At 36.0% G+C, this 18,632-nt stretch overlaps 1 protein-coding gene across 3 annotated transcripts in view; it reads left to right on the forward strand.

The window, feature by feature from the left end:
* The window catches only part of ECPAS (Ecm29 proteasome adaptor and scaffold), a 73,337-nt gene that overhangs the window by 4,489 nt on the left and 50,216 nt on the right, over positions 1-18,632 (forward strand). For 2 of the 3 annotated variants that reach the window (XM_032212855.1, XM_032212854.1), the window contains exons 2-11: positions 3,960-4,090; positions 4,601-4,717; positions 6,858-6,976; positions 7,536-7,685; positions 10,642-10,813; positions 11,602-11,741; positions 13,767-13,848; positions 15,692-15,811; positions 16,439-16,524; positions 17,272-17,350. In XM_032212855.1, coding sequence (XP_032068746.1) covers positions 3,960-4,090; positions 4,601-4,717; positions 6,858-6,976; positions 7,536-7,685; positions 10,642-10,813; positions 11,602-11,741; positions 13,767-13,848; positions 15,692-15,811; positions 16,439-16,524; positions 17,272-17,350 — 1,196 coding nt within the window. Of the gene's footprint in view, positions 1-3,959; positions 4,091-4,600; positions 4,718-6,857; positions 6,977-7,535; positions 7,686-8,695; positions 8,812-10,641; positions 10,814-11,601; positions 11,742-13,766; positions 13,849-15,691; positions 15,812-16,438; positions 16,525-17,271; positions 17,351-18,632 lie in introns of those variants that run through there. The other variant, XM_032212856.1, reaches the window with a different exon arrangement.

An 18,632-nucleotide genomic window follows, 5' to 3' on the forward strand; every position in this document is an offset into this window, starting at 1 on the left:
AGAAACTCTTTACACTTGGATTGTGAAGTTTGGAAACCTGGAACAACATTGGTGGAGAAAGGTGTTAACCTGGGTATGAGAAAGCCTTGGGGGGAAAACGGGGGAAGGAAATCCTTATATTTCCCCTATTTTTTCCATTTTATTCTAAGCCTATTTCTATCCACATGATAGGTTCCAGAATGTGTCATTATTCCAATGATAGAGGAAGAGGGATATTGCATTTGGAAGTCATCCAAAGAATTTTCTGCCTCCTCTAAGTTTATTTTCTACTGATATTTATTCTCTGCTCATGCATTGATTCATGTCACATTTCACTAGAGGTAGACCTTGAGTTACAACTATTTGTTTAGCAACAGTTCGAAGTTACAGTGACACTGAAAAAGTGACCTACAGCCAGTTGTCACACTTAAAATTTACAGCATCCCCACATGATCAAAACCGAGGTGCTTGGCAACTGGCATGTTTCTCTGGCAGGTGTCTCTTGCTAGGATCATGTGATCATCATTTGCAACCTTCCCAGCTGGCTTCTGACAAGCAAAGTCATTGGGGGAGCCGAATTCTCATAATGATCTCATGATTCATTTAATAACTGCAGTGATTTGTTTAACAACCATGGCAAAAATTATAGAATTGGGTGCAACTCATATAACAACTGCCTTGCTTAACAGAGATTCTGGTCTCAATTGCAATTGTAAGTTGGGAATGACCTGTTCCTTCTTTTGTCTATTTACCAGATCAGTATTTTCTTCCATTTTTGAAAAGTTTCCCATATTGCACTATAGCTCTTTATTTTTCCTAGAGTGAGAGGGGCAACTTAGTTTCTTTTTCTCTTTTAAAAATTAATCTATATTTTTTCTGGCTCAAGGTATTTTATTACTGAAACTAAGAAATAAGTAAGAAAGTGTCTCAGTATTTGATTAAATAAAAACAGATAAAATGAATAAGTTAAAAAAATAGGATTCTCTTTTGAAATTAAAAATAATATTTTAAATAATACACAATTTAAATAATTCCCTGAAATTGTTTCCTATCTCCACAACCACACCTTTCACTCTGTGTATTTGTAATTGTTAACATGTCATGCCTTTAACTGAATAAATTATAGGAAGACTTAGACTGTAATACTGTTTTCTCCAACCATGCACTAGACTAGACAGTGTTCTCCTGCTATGGTGGTTACATGTTGCTAAGCACCCACTGTTGGGATTGTCAACCTGGTTGCTAAATAGAAAATTACATGACTGCAATTGGACTTATAATTTTACTTTCCCTTTGGTCTTTAAGTAAAACAGTTGCTAAGTGAATTGCTACTGAGGTTACAATTTTGCTGTATTGTATTAACTCTGCTTGTCGCAAGGAAAAATGTGTGCTGGTTGTGAAGCACATAAATAGCAATCATGATTGCAGCGGTCATAAATGCACACCTGTTGCAAAGCACCTGATGGCTACTGTGTTGTTGACGGATGCCGCAATTGTAAATGCAACAATCGGTTGCAGTGTTATTTTTTAAGTACCATTGTAACAACAGTTGTTGCATGAGGCAATCAGTAAGTGAGGATTACCTATTAACTATATGGTTTCATGCAATGCAAGTTGAAGTACTCTACAGTACATATAGAAAATTCCTGTTGGGTAAACTTGCCATAATTTGTCATAATTTTGTACAGTTTAAAATTTAACAGTTGTTTGTGGTACAGCAGTGGGAAAAATGAAAATAAGTACTCATACAGTGGTTTTGTTGCTGAAATATGGTTTTATGCTAATTTGTAGGGCCAAGCTAGAGTTGCTGTTATATTAAAGTTTTGAAATATAAATTACTAGTACAAGCAGTTGGAAGTTTAGCACATGTAGATGCTATATGAAACTGAATATCTTTATATATCTTGAAATGTTATATAACCAATCTCAGATTTAAGATTCATTTTGTCATAAACAAACAGCCCATATTTTGTTTTTTCATACTCCTAGAATGGCTAAAATAAAACATTTTTTCTGTTAAGATTATAATAGAATAATTTATGTTTACATTACTCAGATCCATTTATGTTGTCATTTTGCTCTTTTATGAGTACCATCTTGTGTCTACTGTGTTGGAGAACTTTCATTTCTCTTGTCAAGGAGAACATTGTGCCTTGGAACACACGTGTGCATGCACGTGCATGCACACACACACACAATTGTGAAACATTCAAATTTCCCTCCTCACTTTAACTAGGATATTTTGTGTTCTAGATTAATGCTATTAGATTTTAGATACGATATTTATTTTCTCCCGTACTTTTGCTCTTATCAGACTTAATAATTTTAATTTTTAAAACCAACGTATATTCTGTTTACTTTTGAATAAATTGATTACATAATGAAATATTTCCTCTTACTGTATCAAAATATATTAGAAGTCTCTGAAATCCATTTATCCTGATTAGTCATTAAAAAAATAAGGAAATGAGGTCTGTACAGGGTATTTTGACTGGGTTTGAGTTCACTTTCAAATGACCCTGGCTTCCCTTTTCACATCTGAAATTTGGCTTGGAGTAGTACTCTCTGGTTTGTGTCTGTCTTAGATTAAGTAAGAATAAATGTTTTTTTTTCTGTTCATAATCCTCCCTGGATGAGACAGCATGATACATTGAGCAATTCAAGGTAGATTGTGTAAACTATCTCAGAGTAAGACAGTTTGCATTTTTCTAATTATGGCTGAGATTACCCTAGGCAGAAATGTGTACAGATAGTCCTCGATTTATGACCACAATTGAATCCAAAATTTCTGTTGCTAAGTGAGATTTTTTAAAGATAAAACATGATTACTTGTACTGAATTTAGGTAGTGAATCTTGGAAGGTTTGTAATATATGCCATGATGCAATTGTCCCTGCTTTTCTTCTCTATGAACTTATTTTTACTTATTTAAAACATTTCTTTAGCCACTCTCCTTAAAGCTAAGCTCTGGTTGTCTTACAATCCAAAAAGAAAACAATATATATAGTCAAGAACTATCTGTATAGACAGAACTATGGTCCATAAAGTTCTGCAGTCTATTAATCTAGAATTGGGAAATACTATATTATAGCATGAAATTATTACTTCTGAATATAAGGGATATACTTTGCAAATTAGTAAGATGCTTTCTTTATAAGGAAAAAATCATATGTTCTTTAAAAATTTAAGAGGAAATTTGACTTCATTAGATTCAATGTTCTCAGAGAATCAAATGATATAACTGAAGGCAGTGCAATCTATAATAAAAAAAGTAAGGTAATTTACTTATTTTGTTTTAAATTTTGCATATTGACTTCTCAATAATAGCCAGATCTAATATATACGTATTATACATGACTTGTCTTTTAATACATTGAGAACAAAAAAGCAACTATTTTTCTATTGTACTACTGCAATTATTCACCAAAATCTGAGTACATAAAACAATGTGTCCTGAGCCTATCGTCTGTTTGATTAAAATTTTCCTTCATTGATCAAAGTAGCATTTATTTCATAAATTAAAATTTGCATTTAATAGAATACATTACGATTTGTGTAAAAGTATGTAAAAAGTATGTGACCCAAAAGCAGTGGCAGAGTTTTTATGCTCTAAGTGTGATTCAGTCTTACTTGTTCAAGAAATCTTTATCCAATGATGCACATATGTAATAATCACAGCAAACTAGACTGATCGAATTAGAAGCAGATGGGTCTCTTTTTTCCTTCCCTTGAACAAAACAAAGAATCACTAGACAGGGAGATATACATTTAATAAATAATTCCCTAAACTTTCTGGTATTAAATATGTGTTGCATCTGTGTAAAACACACATGACAAATGCAGGGTAACCTTGCAATAAGGTCATTAGTAAAATCAATTGAGAACTAAGCCACTATTTAATGCTGAACTTGCTGGTATAACAGTGCCTATTTGAACTGTTTGCTGTTAGTTATAGATCAGGGTTTTTTCCCTTTATTTTAGATCAGCTTGAACGTGTATTTTTGCGTCTCGGCCATGCAGAAACAGATGAGCAATTGCAGAATATTATATCCAAATTCCTTCCCCCTGTTCTTTTGAAACTTTCGAGTACACAGGAAGGAGTGCGTAAAAAGGTATGAATATTATCTGTATGTTGATGTCTGTCAAACATGAAATGCTTAATAATCCTCCCCTGTTGGTTTTATATATAGATAGAGTGTCCTTTGAGACGAATTTAACTCATGATCACTTGATGAAAACATGTAATTTTCAACACAAAGCTATTGCTTTCATCCGGGGTGCATTTTCAGTTGCCCTTTCCAGCCTAGAGTTTGTGTGATGATCTTCTATACAAGTACTAACCAGATCCAACCTTGTTTGAGTAAGCTGTGTTTCCCTCAAGCTGGAAGCTGTATATCATAATAATATATTCCTTGAAGCCATTGCAAATATTGTTACCTTGTAATTCTTTCTCAGGTTCAGGTCCAAATAATATAGTCACTTGTTTCTTTTTTTTCTGTGAAAGGTCAAATGGAAAGACAAATAGGACATTTGATAATATAGATATTTTATTTATTATATTTCACAATTGGGAAATGAAACCTAGATCAATAAAATGAAGGAATGATATTTTTTCTTTTTAGGTTATGGAATTGCTAGTTCATCTGAACAAACGAATCAAAAGTCGCCCAAAAATCCAACTTCCAGTGGAGACTTTATTAGTACAATATCAAGATCCTTCTGCGGTCTCCTTTGTTACAGTAAGTCCTTTTTTCTTAGAGAATTTTACACATGATTTCTAAGGTTATGATTGTCTTTGCACATCGTGCTTAAGTATAATAGCTGGTTATCTCCTGCCTAGGTATTCTTTGTCCTGCTTTTGAATAATAAGCCTTCTATATAAACAGCAGATAAAGAAAGGTTTACTGGCTTGCAGCTGCTGGGAAGTTCTTTCCTAATTGTAACCCTTGAAGACTCCAATTGTGTTTTAATGAATGTTTATATGTAACTACACCCTTTTGTCATATTTAAATAGTCCATTAAAATAGATAGAAACAAAATATTCTGAGTGTTTTATTTTCGTATACATTTAATGTTCTTGCCAATAACTAAATCTCATTAGGAAAGTTCTGTTTAATAAGTTGATGTCAATGCTCTGTCCTTGCAGTTTAAATTTACACATAACATATTACAACAAAGATATTGTGGCTTTACTGAGAATTGGTAGAGTTAAAACAGTAATGTTAGGGTTATGGATTGTCACCACACCAACTTGGTCCATGAACGCTAAACTATAATTTGTATAATTTTGGTGTAATGTATGTGAACTGCACTATTACCCACTTGGTTCACACATTACTCTAAGCCATGGATTATACAATTATAACATATGGAATAAACACACTTGGTAGAGTCTTGGCTGGTACACTCAACAGATGTGTGCATTTAGTCACTGATAGTTTCCGTATGTTTTCCAATTTACCTGAAGATGCAGGTGGATTGAACTGGGATTTCTGCCCATAAGTCTTTACCACTGAATGTCAGCTTTTCTCAAATTGCATAGGAAATATATAAATATTTATATAGATGGGTATGTAAATAGTGCAATTTTTAGTGGAAGTTTAGGTAAAGATAATCCTTTAGTACATGCTTTTAGATTTATACCTGGCCATCCCAGTGACAAAGACCTTATTTCATGTCCAGGTAAGGTTTTAATACACTAGTGCAGTATGGAGTGCTTAGACATGAACTGAAATACACATTTTGGCCAGTTAATAACAACTGCTCTAAAACTTTCTCAGGTAATTGCTAAGATAAAATGTCCTTGATATAATGGTCTACATCTTTAAGGTCATAATTGGTTGGAGTTAGAAACTTGAAATTAATGCAATCACTAGAATGCAGGCGTCAGAGGCTCCTAGTATGAAGAGACTTTTATTATGAAATTGGTAGATGCATTCCCCATGTCAACTGTTAGCTTTAGAGGAGGAAAACAAGAAAAAAAAATCTGTCTCTCCCTCCCAGCATCCATCCAGTATTCATCTGGCTAGCGTCCTTGCAGCAAACAGCAAACAGCCTGGTCAGCTTCAGCACATTATTGCAACCCCAGCACATGGCTTGTGAGGGCTCCTCTTCATTGCGCCCATCACCAGTCAACTGAGCGGAACTGCTGCTGCCACCGGGGAACACTGAAGCCTTTGCTGCCTAGCAGCTGATTAGCAGTTGGATTGACCTCCCAGAATACAGCCAATCAGCTGTTGTAGGTAGCAGGAATCGCTGCCGCCAATCGCCACTGAAGCCAATCGCCACTGCTGCATTCGGCGGCGGTGATTGGTAGTGGCGGTGAGCGACATCAGTGATCCCCGCTGCCTAGAACAGCTGATCAGCAGTATTCCGGAAGGCCGATCCAAGCACCAAGCACCTGCTCGGCAGGGAGGGCTGCAGCATTCCCCAGCAGCAGCGAGTGGCAGCCGTAGTGACAACCCTCCTCCACCCCCGCCGCAATATTCGCTGTATAAGACACACAGACATTTCCACCCACTTTTTTGGGGGGGTGGATTGCGTCTTATAGTGCGAAAAATACGGTAGTTCAAAGGAATAATTTTTGGTGAGTTGCCATTTATGCTGTTAATAAAATGTGTTAGTTGGAAAAGGTGCTATCAAACCTCATCTGCTCTTTTCCTTCTGTAGACAACTACATGTGAGGAGTATTTTTCTAAAGTTATTAAAATAAATGAAATTGTGGAATATTTTTGGTGAGCTGGACTACTTGAACAATGTAAACATTTCAGTGGTATTTATCAATGAATTTTAGTCATAAGTTTCTTACAATTTGTGGATATTGTACTATAGAGCTGTTTTTTGTAGTAGTACTTTTCAGATATATCTTGCATTTTACAGAATTTTACAATAATATATGTTAAGATGGGTTACCCTCGTTTGCCTGTGGAAAAGCAATGTGAGCTGGCACCCACTCTTCTTACTGCAATGGAAGGAAAACCTCAACCTCAGCAGGACAGGTATAATATTCTTAGAAGAAAGCTTTCATTGTTATATTTAAAAAAAAAACACATTCCTTTTAATAAATTAGCCATTACAGACTGCAAATACATGTTCAGAGAAATGATGGTGTAGTTCCCTTATTGACCTGAACTCCACTCCTTCTTAAATCCCAACAAATGAGGGATTTGTCTGAATATATCTTGTTTCCTGGGACCTAAAAAAAGGTTTCAGCCATCTTTCCTAGGCAACGGTTATATTTTAAATACCTTGCTTTTTTGCCATCCAACATTTTGTCATACAGGTAAATCTTAATTCTTGGATCCAACCTACTTAACATTTAAAGTTTCAGTGTAATTCATTTCAGAGTAATTTGTATAATACAGATCCATTTGGAATTAGCTACTAAATATGAAAGAAAGGAAAGTGGTTTCATGAAAGCCATGAAGTTTTGTGGTCTTCCTTGTCGGCAATTCCCACTTAAAGTTTTTAAAAATGCAAATGGCAACAAATGAAAGTGTTTATGAATGTTTAGGCAGATTCTTACATATAATTGCAATATAAACAATTGTTTTGCAGCCTAATGCACCTTCTAATACCAACACTTTTTCACATGAAATATCCTGTTGAACCTCTGAAAGCAGCTTCTCCGTTTAATCTTGCTGAAAAACCAAAGACTGTACAACTGCTGTTGGATTTTATGTTGGATGTTCTCCTCATGCCTTATGGGTAAGTAATAATGAAGTTTATCAGGTGATAGGTACTACTGGTACTAGGAGAGGGAAGACTCGTCTTTAAAGTGATATTCTGCCATTGATGACATTCTCTAGAGAGTATTTTTGTTTTTATTGTTTTTTTTTAATGAGAATCATGTTTTTGCCTCAGATCATTTAAAAATCCATAGGCAGCTCAGTGAATGCAGATTCTAAAGGTAATATAATCACAGGGAAAGTGCTAGAAGCATTGTGTCTTACCCAGATATTTGTTAGCTTTTCAGCAGGAGTTACATATCACATTAAGTTCTAATTTGATTAGTTTAGTTTTGGCTTACTTTCTTATCATTGAGGGAAAGTTTGTGTAGTGCAAATCACTGTGATTGGCATGGTTGACTTGCCATCTTAAAGCCAATTATAGATAACCCTTGATTTAATAATTAAACCTGGAATTATGATCATAAGTCGTTAAGTGGCATTTAACCAAACACCATAGTCATTAAGCAAATGCCACAATTCTTAAATGAGTCTCATTATACTCAATGGGTGCTTTTTGTCAGAAATAAATGTCAGAAACCACATAACCATGTCAGCAAATAGCTCAAATCTGCAAAGATGAAGTCAGGAAAGCTAAGGCTCGAAATGAACTAAGGCTTGCAATGAAAATTATAAATAACCAAAAAAACCTCTTTCAATATCAAGGAAGAAGGAAAAACAAGGAAAAAAGTCAAGGGAACAATTGGTCCATTAATAGAAGAAAATGACAAAGTGATGAGTAGCAGGGAGAAAGCAGAACTGTTTAACTCATTTTTTTTGCATCTGTTTTTACGCACAGAAAAAAACCAATATATATATATAAATACTGTAGATTAAATGCGGATTAGATAAAATGCAGATTAAAAATGCAAGTCAAAAAAGCAGAAAAATGATAACACAACACCTATCCACTCTAGATGAGTTCAAATCATAAGGACAAGATGGATCGCACCCAAGGTTCTGCAGGAATTGGCAGACATGATTTCAGAACCATTGAACCATATCTTTCAAAGTTCCTGGAAGAGCAGACAACTGGAAAAGGGCTGATATAGTTGCCATCTGCTAATCTATATCCGATGCTGTGGATATAATTTACTTTGACTTCAGTAAGGCATTTGATAAAGTACACTACAAGCTACTACTTGATAAGATAGAAATTTGTATATTAGACAGTATCACCACCAGATGGATTTGTAACTGGCTGATTAAGCGCACTCAACAGGTACTCAACAGGTACACCTTAATGGACCTGCATCCACATGGGAGAAGGTATGCAATGGGGAATCCCAAGGCTGTGTCTTAAGCCCAGTATTCTTCAATATCTTCATCAGTGATTTAGACAAAGAGATAGAAGGGGAACTCATCCAATTTGCAGAAAACACCAAGCTGGCAGGAATAGCTAACACTCCAGAAGATAGCCTCAAGGTACAGAAGGCTCTTGACAGACTTGAATACTGGGCCCAATCTAACAAAATGAAATTCAGAGATGAGAAAAGTAAAGTTCTACAAGAAAAACAAATGCACAGGTACAGCATATCTGGCTCAATTGTAGTAGATGCAAGAGGGATCTTGGAGTCCTAGCGGATACTTATTTAAATATGAGCCAGCAATGTGCTACAATTAGAACAATTAATGAGTGGAACGACTTGCCTCTGGAAGTTATGGGTCCAACACTGGAGTTTTTAAAGAAGAGATTGGACAGACATTTGTCTGAAATGGTATAGGGTTTCGTGCTAGAACAGGTAGTTGGTCCTTTCTGTTATTCTGTTCACCAGCAAAACCCACCAGAAATTGCCTTCACATGACTGTGGGCTGCAAACAGTTGTAAAGGCAAACTGGTTGCCATGCATCTAAAATATGATTGTGTTATCACAAGCGGATATATGACTGTCAGAATTTAGAAAACAGATTGTAAATAGTTCTGGAGAGATATGTTGTAACTTGGAACAGTCGCTAAACGTCTGGTTCTTAAGCGAGGACTATCTGTGCCTGTTTAATTAGCCTTAGCAGGAGTCCCCAAAAGTTAAATGGGACTTCTGCTTCAGAGAAATCTGTGTCCTAGAAGGTGATAAAATACACAATTGCTTAAATGCAGCTAAATTTCATGCCCAATCTGTCACGTGCACAATTTAAAAGAAAAATTAAAATGTTTGTAAGTTCTTCTTTAATGTACAAATGGTCCAGCAGCATTGTAAAAGTCCTCAAACCTTAGGAATCAGTAGAATTTTTTTATCTTGTCTGCTATGCACAAAGACATCCAAATTTAACTGACAGAAATTAATACTGATCAAGTTAATGGCCTAATTAAAATGATTCTGTCTAGATGCTTTTTTTATTGGTCTCTGGAAATGGATTCTCTTATACAGATGTCCTGATTAACTAATGTAATTATTTATATAGTTTTTAAAATGTTATGTTCCGCCTTTATTATTATTTTTGAATAAAGTGGCAAACATATCCAACACACCTTCCCCCTCCTATTTTCCCCACAACAGCAACCCTGTGAGATGAGTTGACCTGCAAAAGAGTGACTGGCCCAAGGCTGTCCAGCTGGATTGCTAAAGCAGGACTAAAACTTACAGTCTCCGGCTTTCTAGTCTGGTCCTTCACTTAGTAGACCAAAGTGGCTCTCTAGATTTCTATTATTTTAGAAATGTGTAATCTCAAGGCCTCAGAGCTTATATGGTTCCTGACGGCTTTGAATAAGGCCTCCCAAATACTTCCAAAATTGATAAAATAGTGTTTTTTAATGTGACAGAAAAATAATTATCTATTTTAATATCTTGCTTTTTCAAGTCCAATTTTTGTTTCCATAACTGAGGTTATGGCTGGGTTTTTCAGACTGACATAATTTAAGCAGTGCAGAGCTCATAGACTGATACATTCACTCACCGTTCCTAATAGAGGATTTTATAACCCCCCCACTCTCCTTCTAGATATGTGTTAAATGAATCCCAGAGTCGCCAGAATGTACCAGTGGGCCAGGGTTCCTCTTCATCAAGCACTTCTGGAGGATCTGGGATCCCTCAGCCTCCTCCGGGAATGAGCTTTTATGCAGCCAAGCGGGTAATTGGAGACAGTCCGTGGACACCTGAGCAGCTGGAACAGGTAAAAGCCAAATAATTATAGTCCAATGGGTGGTGGTGTAGAAATAGCTTAATTATAACAAGTTGCCAAACATAATGCGTAGTAACTTATCTTGTGAACTTTTATTTGTCTCCAGCTCATGCATACTCTAATTTAATTATATTGTATCTTTCTCAGATTGTAAACTGAAATAAAATACTAGAATATAAAACCAAAACTAAACTAAAAAAGTGGTAAAACCAAGTAGCATCAGCATATGATGTTGCGCCATTCAAAAACTCTGAACAATGAATGTAATATGCATGATAAACAGCATATTTTTATAGGGATGAGAGGTATTTTGGAAAATATCATCTTAAACATTTTAAACCACTTTGGTAGGAAGTAATAGCATTCCATGCATCTTGACATATAGTCTGACCATGGAAAGGGTCTTCAGCAATGCTGCTTCTCTCAGCTAAGAAGTGGAGATGAGCACTTCTCCCTAAAGTCAGACATGATAGGACAGAAGAAACCTTTACCTTTAAATGACTGAAAACCTCTGACCCCCCACATATGGTTGGATCAGAATTCCCATTCACAATTACTTAGATTGACTAAGTTGACTTAGATTGAGAATTCTCCTCCTGTAATGTATTAAGCCTCATAATTTCCCCATCTCTGCTTTAAGGCAAAGCCTCTTGTTATTTCTCGGATAGAAATAACTATCCAGTTCTATCACTCTGTAATTATAATAAAGGAATTCTTTCTATAGACAATGTATGAGATTGTACTGAACAACTTTTATTGTCTTCTGCTTTGTTGGGCAGTGTAAATTGGGTATTGTGAAGTTCATCGAAGCTGAACAGGTGCCTGAACTTGAAGCTGTCATACATTTGATTATTGCATCTAGTGATACACGGCACAGTGTCGCTACTGCAGCAGATCTTGAACTCAAAAGCAAGCAGAGGTAATGGGCTATAATATAGATGTTTAAAAACAAAAGTGATGGTTTATTATACATTTTTAAAAGGTTGGTTTTGTTTAATACAAAATTAATGGAACATTCTGGAATTGCATTTGAAAGGATGTAGACATCTCTACGTTTGACCACAATGATAGCAGCACTTCATTCATTCTAGAATATTGGCATCCATATATTAGTATAAATTGTAATACTGTATCGCCTCAGGTTTGATAGATACCTGCTTCTTAGCAGGTAATTATTATCATTGAGGTAGTTTTCTGTGCTGTATTTGCTAATAAAGAGCCTGCCAAAGCTTTTATGATCAGGGATTCTAAGCATATTTAGTTTATCTCACTCTCCCCATGATTGAAAAATCTGATTGGGGAGGATTTTAAGAATATTAAGCTATCTGCAGAATGAGGCTCCTGTTCAGATTTCATTCATTGTAAGAAACTCCAAAATGAAATTGTGTCCATGGCTTCATTGCTCCTAAATACAGTAGGTTTAGTGCATAATACTGCAATAAAGGTAGACAAATTTCATTCATATGGCCATTCTAATAGTTTGGGTAGTTTTTAAAAGACCAGTGCTTATATGAATATTAATCAATCTTTAACAATATCTCAATTTATCTGAAGCAAATCCTTTAGTAGTTTAGTGATTTTACTTAATCACACTGTAGGTTTTCAGAACTGTGTATGTCATAATTTCAAAGATGCTTTTCTAAACAGGTACAGTATTAATTTCTTTACAATATATTTAAATGTCCCCATAGCTAGTATTTTATGAAATTATTGAAGATATATGCTAGGAATGACCTAGATTCCAGTATTAGTTTCACAAGTTCCTGGTAACTATTGGTGATTTGTAAGATTACAGGAGTGTTCCCTAGTATTGCTATTAAAATAAAAAAGGATTGTAAAGATGGGAACAAAAAACATTGTAAGGTACAGATATTTTTTTTAAAGTTAATTCCGAGATCCAAGCACTTGTTATTTTCAAAAGAGGCAAATAGACAGCAGTTGTTGCTAATTCCAGTACAAGTAGTCCTCACTTAGTGTCCATTCATTTAGCAACTGAAATTATGACAGTGCTGAATGAAGGAGTTTATGACTGGTCCTTAAAGTTCCTTCCGTTGCAGTATCCCCGCAGTCACATAAACAAAATTTCCTCCCACCCTGCATTCACGACCAGTTTTGCCTGTCTTCTGCTGCCAGTGGCTTCTGCTGTCCAGTTCTGCCCCGCTCCATAATATCTCCTGAAATGCATGACAATATTGTACCAGTGGAATCTTCTTTTGCACCAGTTAAGCTAGGGCTTCTCTCATGCCCTGACCAGAGCCTCTATTAATGTGCCAGCCAGGACTTCTGATTATGTTTCAGCCAGAGGTTCCAGTCACATGCCAGGCAGGGCCTCCATTTGTGCTCCATCCAGGGTATTATTTTGTGAAAATAAGGCATGCATGCAAAAAAAAACCAGTTGCATGCTATAAGTTTAGCCAGATCCTTCCTTTGAGTTGGCATAAAAGAAGGAAGGAAAGAAGGAAACTGCACTGGCACAAAAGAAAGAAGTGTGAAACAAGGTCCCAGCTAGTAGCACAGGGGGGGTGGGGAGGTGCAGATATGGGAAAGGAGGCTGGGGGGGTGGGGGGGGACAGCTGATGCTAGTGAGAAACAGGTAGCCAAATGAATCCCAAAAGTGCTTTTCCAAATGGCAACTGTATTCTCTTGTTTTTTTCCTTGAAAATGTTTCGCTTCTCATCCAAGAAGTTTTTTCAGTTTTCAAGGAATTATTTTCAAGGGGGAAAAAAACAAGTAAGTCCACTTGCCTTTTAGAAAAGCACCTTTAGGACAACCATAACCTGGATGATTGAGAATCTCCACAGACATGCTTAACTGAGAATCAGTAAAGTTTTCATTTGGGCAACTCAATTACTGAAAAGAGAAAATATGGAAGAAAAAAAAAGAATTTTGGCAATCAATTTGATTTTTAGTAAATTTCTTCTTCCTCTTTCCCTTCATCCCTTAGTTTAATTGACTGGAATAACCCAGCCATCATCAACAAGCTGTACAAAGTTTACCTTGGGGATATACCACTAAAAACTAAGGAGGTAAGAATTGTTTATCTAAATCTGCTTTCCTTCTTATTTTCTATTTTTTGCACTTTGTGTATCATTTGGTATTATACTGTATATTGTATAATGTGGATTATTTGCTATGGTAGAGAATATCATTTTCAGAGTTATTTACATCCACATTTTTCCTACTCTTTCATTAACCTAGAAATAAAGGAAGAAAAATGTTTTCTAGAAAAAAGCTTCTGTTCCTTATTCCAAGCAACTGGTTATAGGTAATCCTTGAGTTATGACCGTATGGATCTTCCCTATTATGGTTGTAAGTTGGGACAGCCATAAACTGGCCATTTTACTACCTTTTTAATGGTTGTAAACAATCGTAAATGCAAACTGGTTGCTGAGTGGCCAAAGTGTAGGCTTATGACTTGGGGAATGAGGAGAAAGGGCCCTCAACATTAGAACTTTGAATCTTGTTATCAGGCAACCGTAGGGCACCTTGATTGGACCATGTGACTGATTGTTTGGGGAAGGGAGAAAATTTTTAATTGGGTGAAAACTGCAGGAACACTCAGAATCGGTTTTCACCAGCCTGTGCCAATATGATATATCCAAATAAAACTATTCTTTGAGGAATCTGCCTGCCTTAGAGTTCTGTTCATTATGGGTGTATTACTTGGAACCCTGACATCAAACCGACTCTTGACTGTTCCCACGGGTGAATGCTAGTTCTGCCACAGATTGCTTATGCTTATCTCTCAATCACCCTGTTGGTTATTACTCTTTCCTCCAGAGACCTGAATGCAATCTGTTAGTTACACCAATGGATATTAGTGCTGCCTTCAGATTGTTTGTAGTGATTAGAGCCAGATACGAATCATCTGCAGGCAGAGTAGTGTCCAGAGAATGCAGTAAGGTTACTGAATAAACATGCAAAGCAGAAGAGTCCTAAAAGCCACATATTAAAAGAGGGCAGTTCCCTCTATTAATCACTGTTAGAGGGGCTCAGAAACTAGCTGTTGCAAAGAAGCTGCTTGGAGTCTTGCAGCTGGACTAACTCAAATCTTTTATAAGTGAACAATGAAAAAGTGAAATAGATCCAGCTGCACTGTGCAGATGATAGCTCTGGGAGGAAGACAATGGCTATAGGCTTTGCAATCTTATCCTCCAGTTCCCATAAATGTGAACTCATCTCATTATCTCAGGTTTTGTTATTCAGTTTTATGCTGGATCAGAACCACTACAAATAATGAGAATTGTCAAGAATTCTAACCCTTGAAATAGATGCAGCTGGTTTAAGGCATTTCAGGTAAATGCTTTCTTCACACTTCCAAGCGTCATTAGGAGATCAAATTCAAAGAGTAGGATAACCTGGATGTACAGTTTCTTATCTTGGATAATAGCCTGTCATGTTAGGAGTGGCCCTTGGCTTCCTTTGAATATACATGTAGTTCTCAAACTAGGGCACCACTGGATACATTCACAGAAACACAATGGCATATTTTGTTGCCTAATAACTGGAGCTATCCCAATTCTCTCCTTGGTTCCATAGTGCACAGTTTGAGAACTGCTAGGAACACCATGAAAACGTTATTGAGACGCTAAAGCCAGTGTGAACCAAGAACATTTGGGCACCTCTGGAGTACACTAAATTGTATCTTACTTTGTAGTAATCTCAGTTTTGTGTGTGTGTGTGTGTGTGTGTAAGTATGTAACATACAGTTCCAGTGCTTTGAAACATTGTAGTTATATGTACAATTGTTACCTTGGTCAATGACCAGAATAAAAATTTGATGTGTACACTCTGATTCCTTTTCTGAGTGATTTAGTTTTTTTCTAATCACTTTATGTTTCAAAATATTCATTTGTGTGTTTATAACAGGGAGCTGTTCTGAAACCAGAATTGAAACGTGATCCTGTCAGTACTCGGGTGAAGTTAAAGATTGTCCCACATCTTCTGCGTTCCAGGCAAGCTGCAGAAACCTTTCCTGCAAATATTCAGGTATTGGGGGTATTTTTTGTCTGTCTCATTACTGTATTTCTTAGTGAATTCAGTATTTAACAGTATGCTTGTAACTCATTCCCCTACATGAGGGGTGAGTATTCTACACGCGGATTGTTTACCTTGCTTACCAACTGTTCTATGCAGCAATGTTTGAAAGTACATGCAAAAAACAAAACAAAAACCCCAGCATTCCAGTTTTGCTACTAATCCTCATTTATCCTATACTCAGCATTCTTCTCTATGGGTTTGTGAGAAGCAGAGTTAAGGAAGAACATAGAATTAAATTGCAGAACCTCCACAATTGCAGTTACACAGTGATTTGCTTAATAACCAAATAAGAATTACCATTATAACCCTGTTGCAGTCATGTGCTTTTCCACTTAACCACCATAGTGCTTAATGACTGTCCCATTGTGATAGCTAAACAAGGACTGCTTGTATCTTCAGGATGTTATTTATCTTTTTTTAAAAAAAATATTTTTTTAAATTAAATAAATCAATTTAATTTAATCATACTTACTTGAGATGCAGAAGATTTTTTGGTATTATCCTCATTATGAGATTTGAAAAATAGTTTGAAATAATATTTCTCCTGAAATTTTTTCATTTGTTTTATTTTTTAAGGTTGTTTATGATGGGCTTTTTGGTGCAAATGCCAATGCTAAACTGAGAACTCTCTCTCTTCAATTTGTGCATCATATTTGTGTAATGTAAGTATTTTTATGTCATGACTTTTTTTTCTTGACAAGTTTTTTAAAGATGTGGTTTGCTATTGTCTCCTTACTGTGGCTGGGAAGAAAGTAACTGGCCCAGCTAGCTTAGTGCCTTTGGTGGGATTAGAACTCACTGTCTCCCAATTTCTAGCCAGACGTCTTAACCACTGCACCAAACTAGCTCTCTTATAAAATCATATGTGCAATTGAAATAGAGGTTAAGTAATTTCATGTGAATACAACATAAAGTTTAGAGATGCAACTCAAGAAAATGCATTGTTATTATTTTAATAATATTCTTATAACCTGCAGTTTATTCTGGTCCTACTTGGTGTAGTTGTTAAGGTACCTAGATAGAGACTGGAAGATGGTGAGTTTTCTGAAAAAAGTTCTCATTATCTGCCAAAACAAGAACATTGCTACACAGAGTTGACCTGGGCATTTTTATGGCTTCAGATCACATCTGGCCCTTAGGCTGTCCTGTCTGGCCTGCAACGTCGAGGTGGCATCAGCGGCGGAGTGGTGTCAGCGGGGAGTGGGGCAGTGGCAGGGGTGGGGTGGGGTAGCGGTGGCAGCCTTTCACAGCAGTCCAAGTTTCTCATGTGGCCTTTTGGCCACATTAATTTCCCACTCCTGATACACAGACATCCTTTGAAAAGAATTTTCTTACAAATGAAGGACAATTCTTATTATTAAAGCTTTTTGCTTGTTCACTCATTACTATTTTCATCTTTTGAATTTTAGTTGCCCTGACAGCAAGATAAAACCTTTAGGTCCGATGCTTTTGAATGGACTGACAAAACTGATAAATGAATATAAAGAGGTGAGTACAAAGGGAGCCTTGTAAAGAATCTTACTTATTTGTAGAACTTAGAATGTTAAATGTTCTCATTACTTGCACTTTTTTTCCTAAAGAACTAATCTCTATGGTAGTACTAGTATAGCTAGTTATAACAAAATGCATTTACTATATTTGGATTATTGAATGCTGATATAATCAACCAGGATATTCCCTTTGCATATCTTTATCTATATCTGTTGAAATTCTGTTTCATTCTTTTGTTGGTGCATGTGGGAGAACACACAAATAAACTGTGATCATAATTAAAGCTTCTTGGGTAAAACCATGGCTTCCTGGCTTGTTCCCTTGTGCAGATGGAGGAAAATCGCTTCATGTCAGTTTATGAGTTTCTTCCACTCCTAGATTGATTAGTAATTTTCCAGTCCTAGTAATGTTTCGTTGTTTCTTTCCATCAAAAAGCATTGAATTTTATCCAGGGCTTAAAGCTGGCCATTCTGGGTTTTTCCACTTAGTAAATTTGAGACTGACCAATATGTGTTGACACTTCCTTCTTATGATTATTTGTGGCTTGAATTCTTTCATTGTTCAATACTTTTAATTTCTTGTTAGTTAGATGATGAAATGATTGAAGGGTTGTCCGTTGAACAGCTAAAAGCTTATTTATTCTATTGAGAGTCCTTATGGCTGTAGCGCATGTTTAGTGCCTATGAGTGTAATTCATAAGAGTAATTGGTTGCAAGGATAACTTTTTTCCCTATTATTTACTGGCAAGTTCCTATCTAGGAGGCATTGGTTAATGAGCTAATAGATGTAAAACCTCCAAGCTATGTTTCTTGAAAAATTCTGGAGACAAGTTAGCATTCAGAAAGGCAGTAAAAGCAGGTTAAGAGATAATTGACATGTCTAGCTAGGAAGTAATAGGGTACTTGTTTGCTGTGCTCATTATATGTACAAGATTCAATATTTCAAAAGGTTGACCTACATGTACATTGTTATAACATTGAATATGAAGTAAAATAAAATCTATTTTAGGTACATTGAAATTGTTGATTTTCCAGATTATATCTGCACCTGTGCTCAAATCTACACTTCCAATTATTTCTCTAAGGCATTGACATAATGTCTGTCTTCATGTGCAGTTGGGTACTTCCCACTCTCTTCTATGACAGAAGTCAGAAGTAATTTTATTGCTATGTGATGCAGTTATTTTTGTGTTATAATTATAGAACACAATTCCATCTATTTAACAGTAACAAACAGGCCTGTTTTAAGATTATTCAACTTTTAGAATGTTTTGTGTCTG

Source organism: Thamnophis elegans, chromosome 3 (genome assembly GCF_009769535.1).
Source record: "Thamnophis elegans isolate rThaEle1 chromosome 3, rThaEle1.pri, whole genome shotgun sequence".
NCBI classification, from domain to species: domain Eukaryota; kingdom Metazoa; phylum Chordata; class Lepidosauria; order Squamata; family Colubridae; genus Thamnophis; species Thamnophis elegans.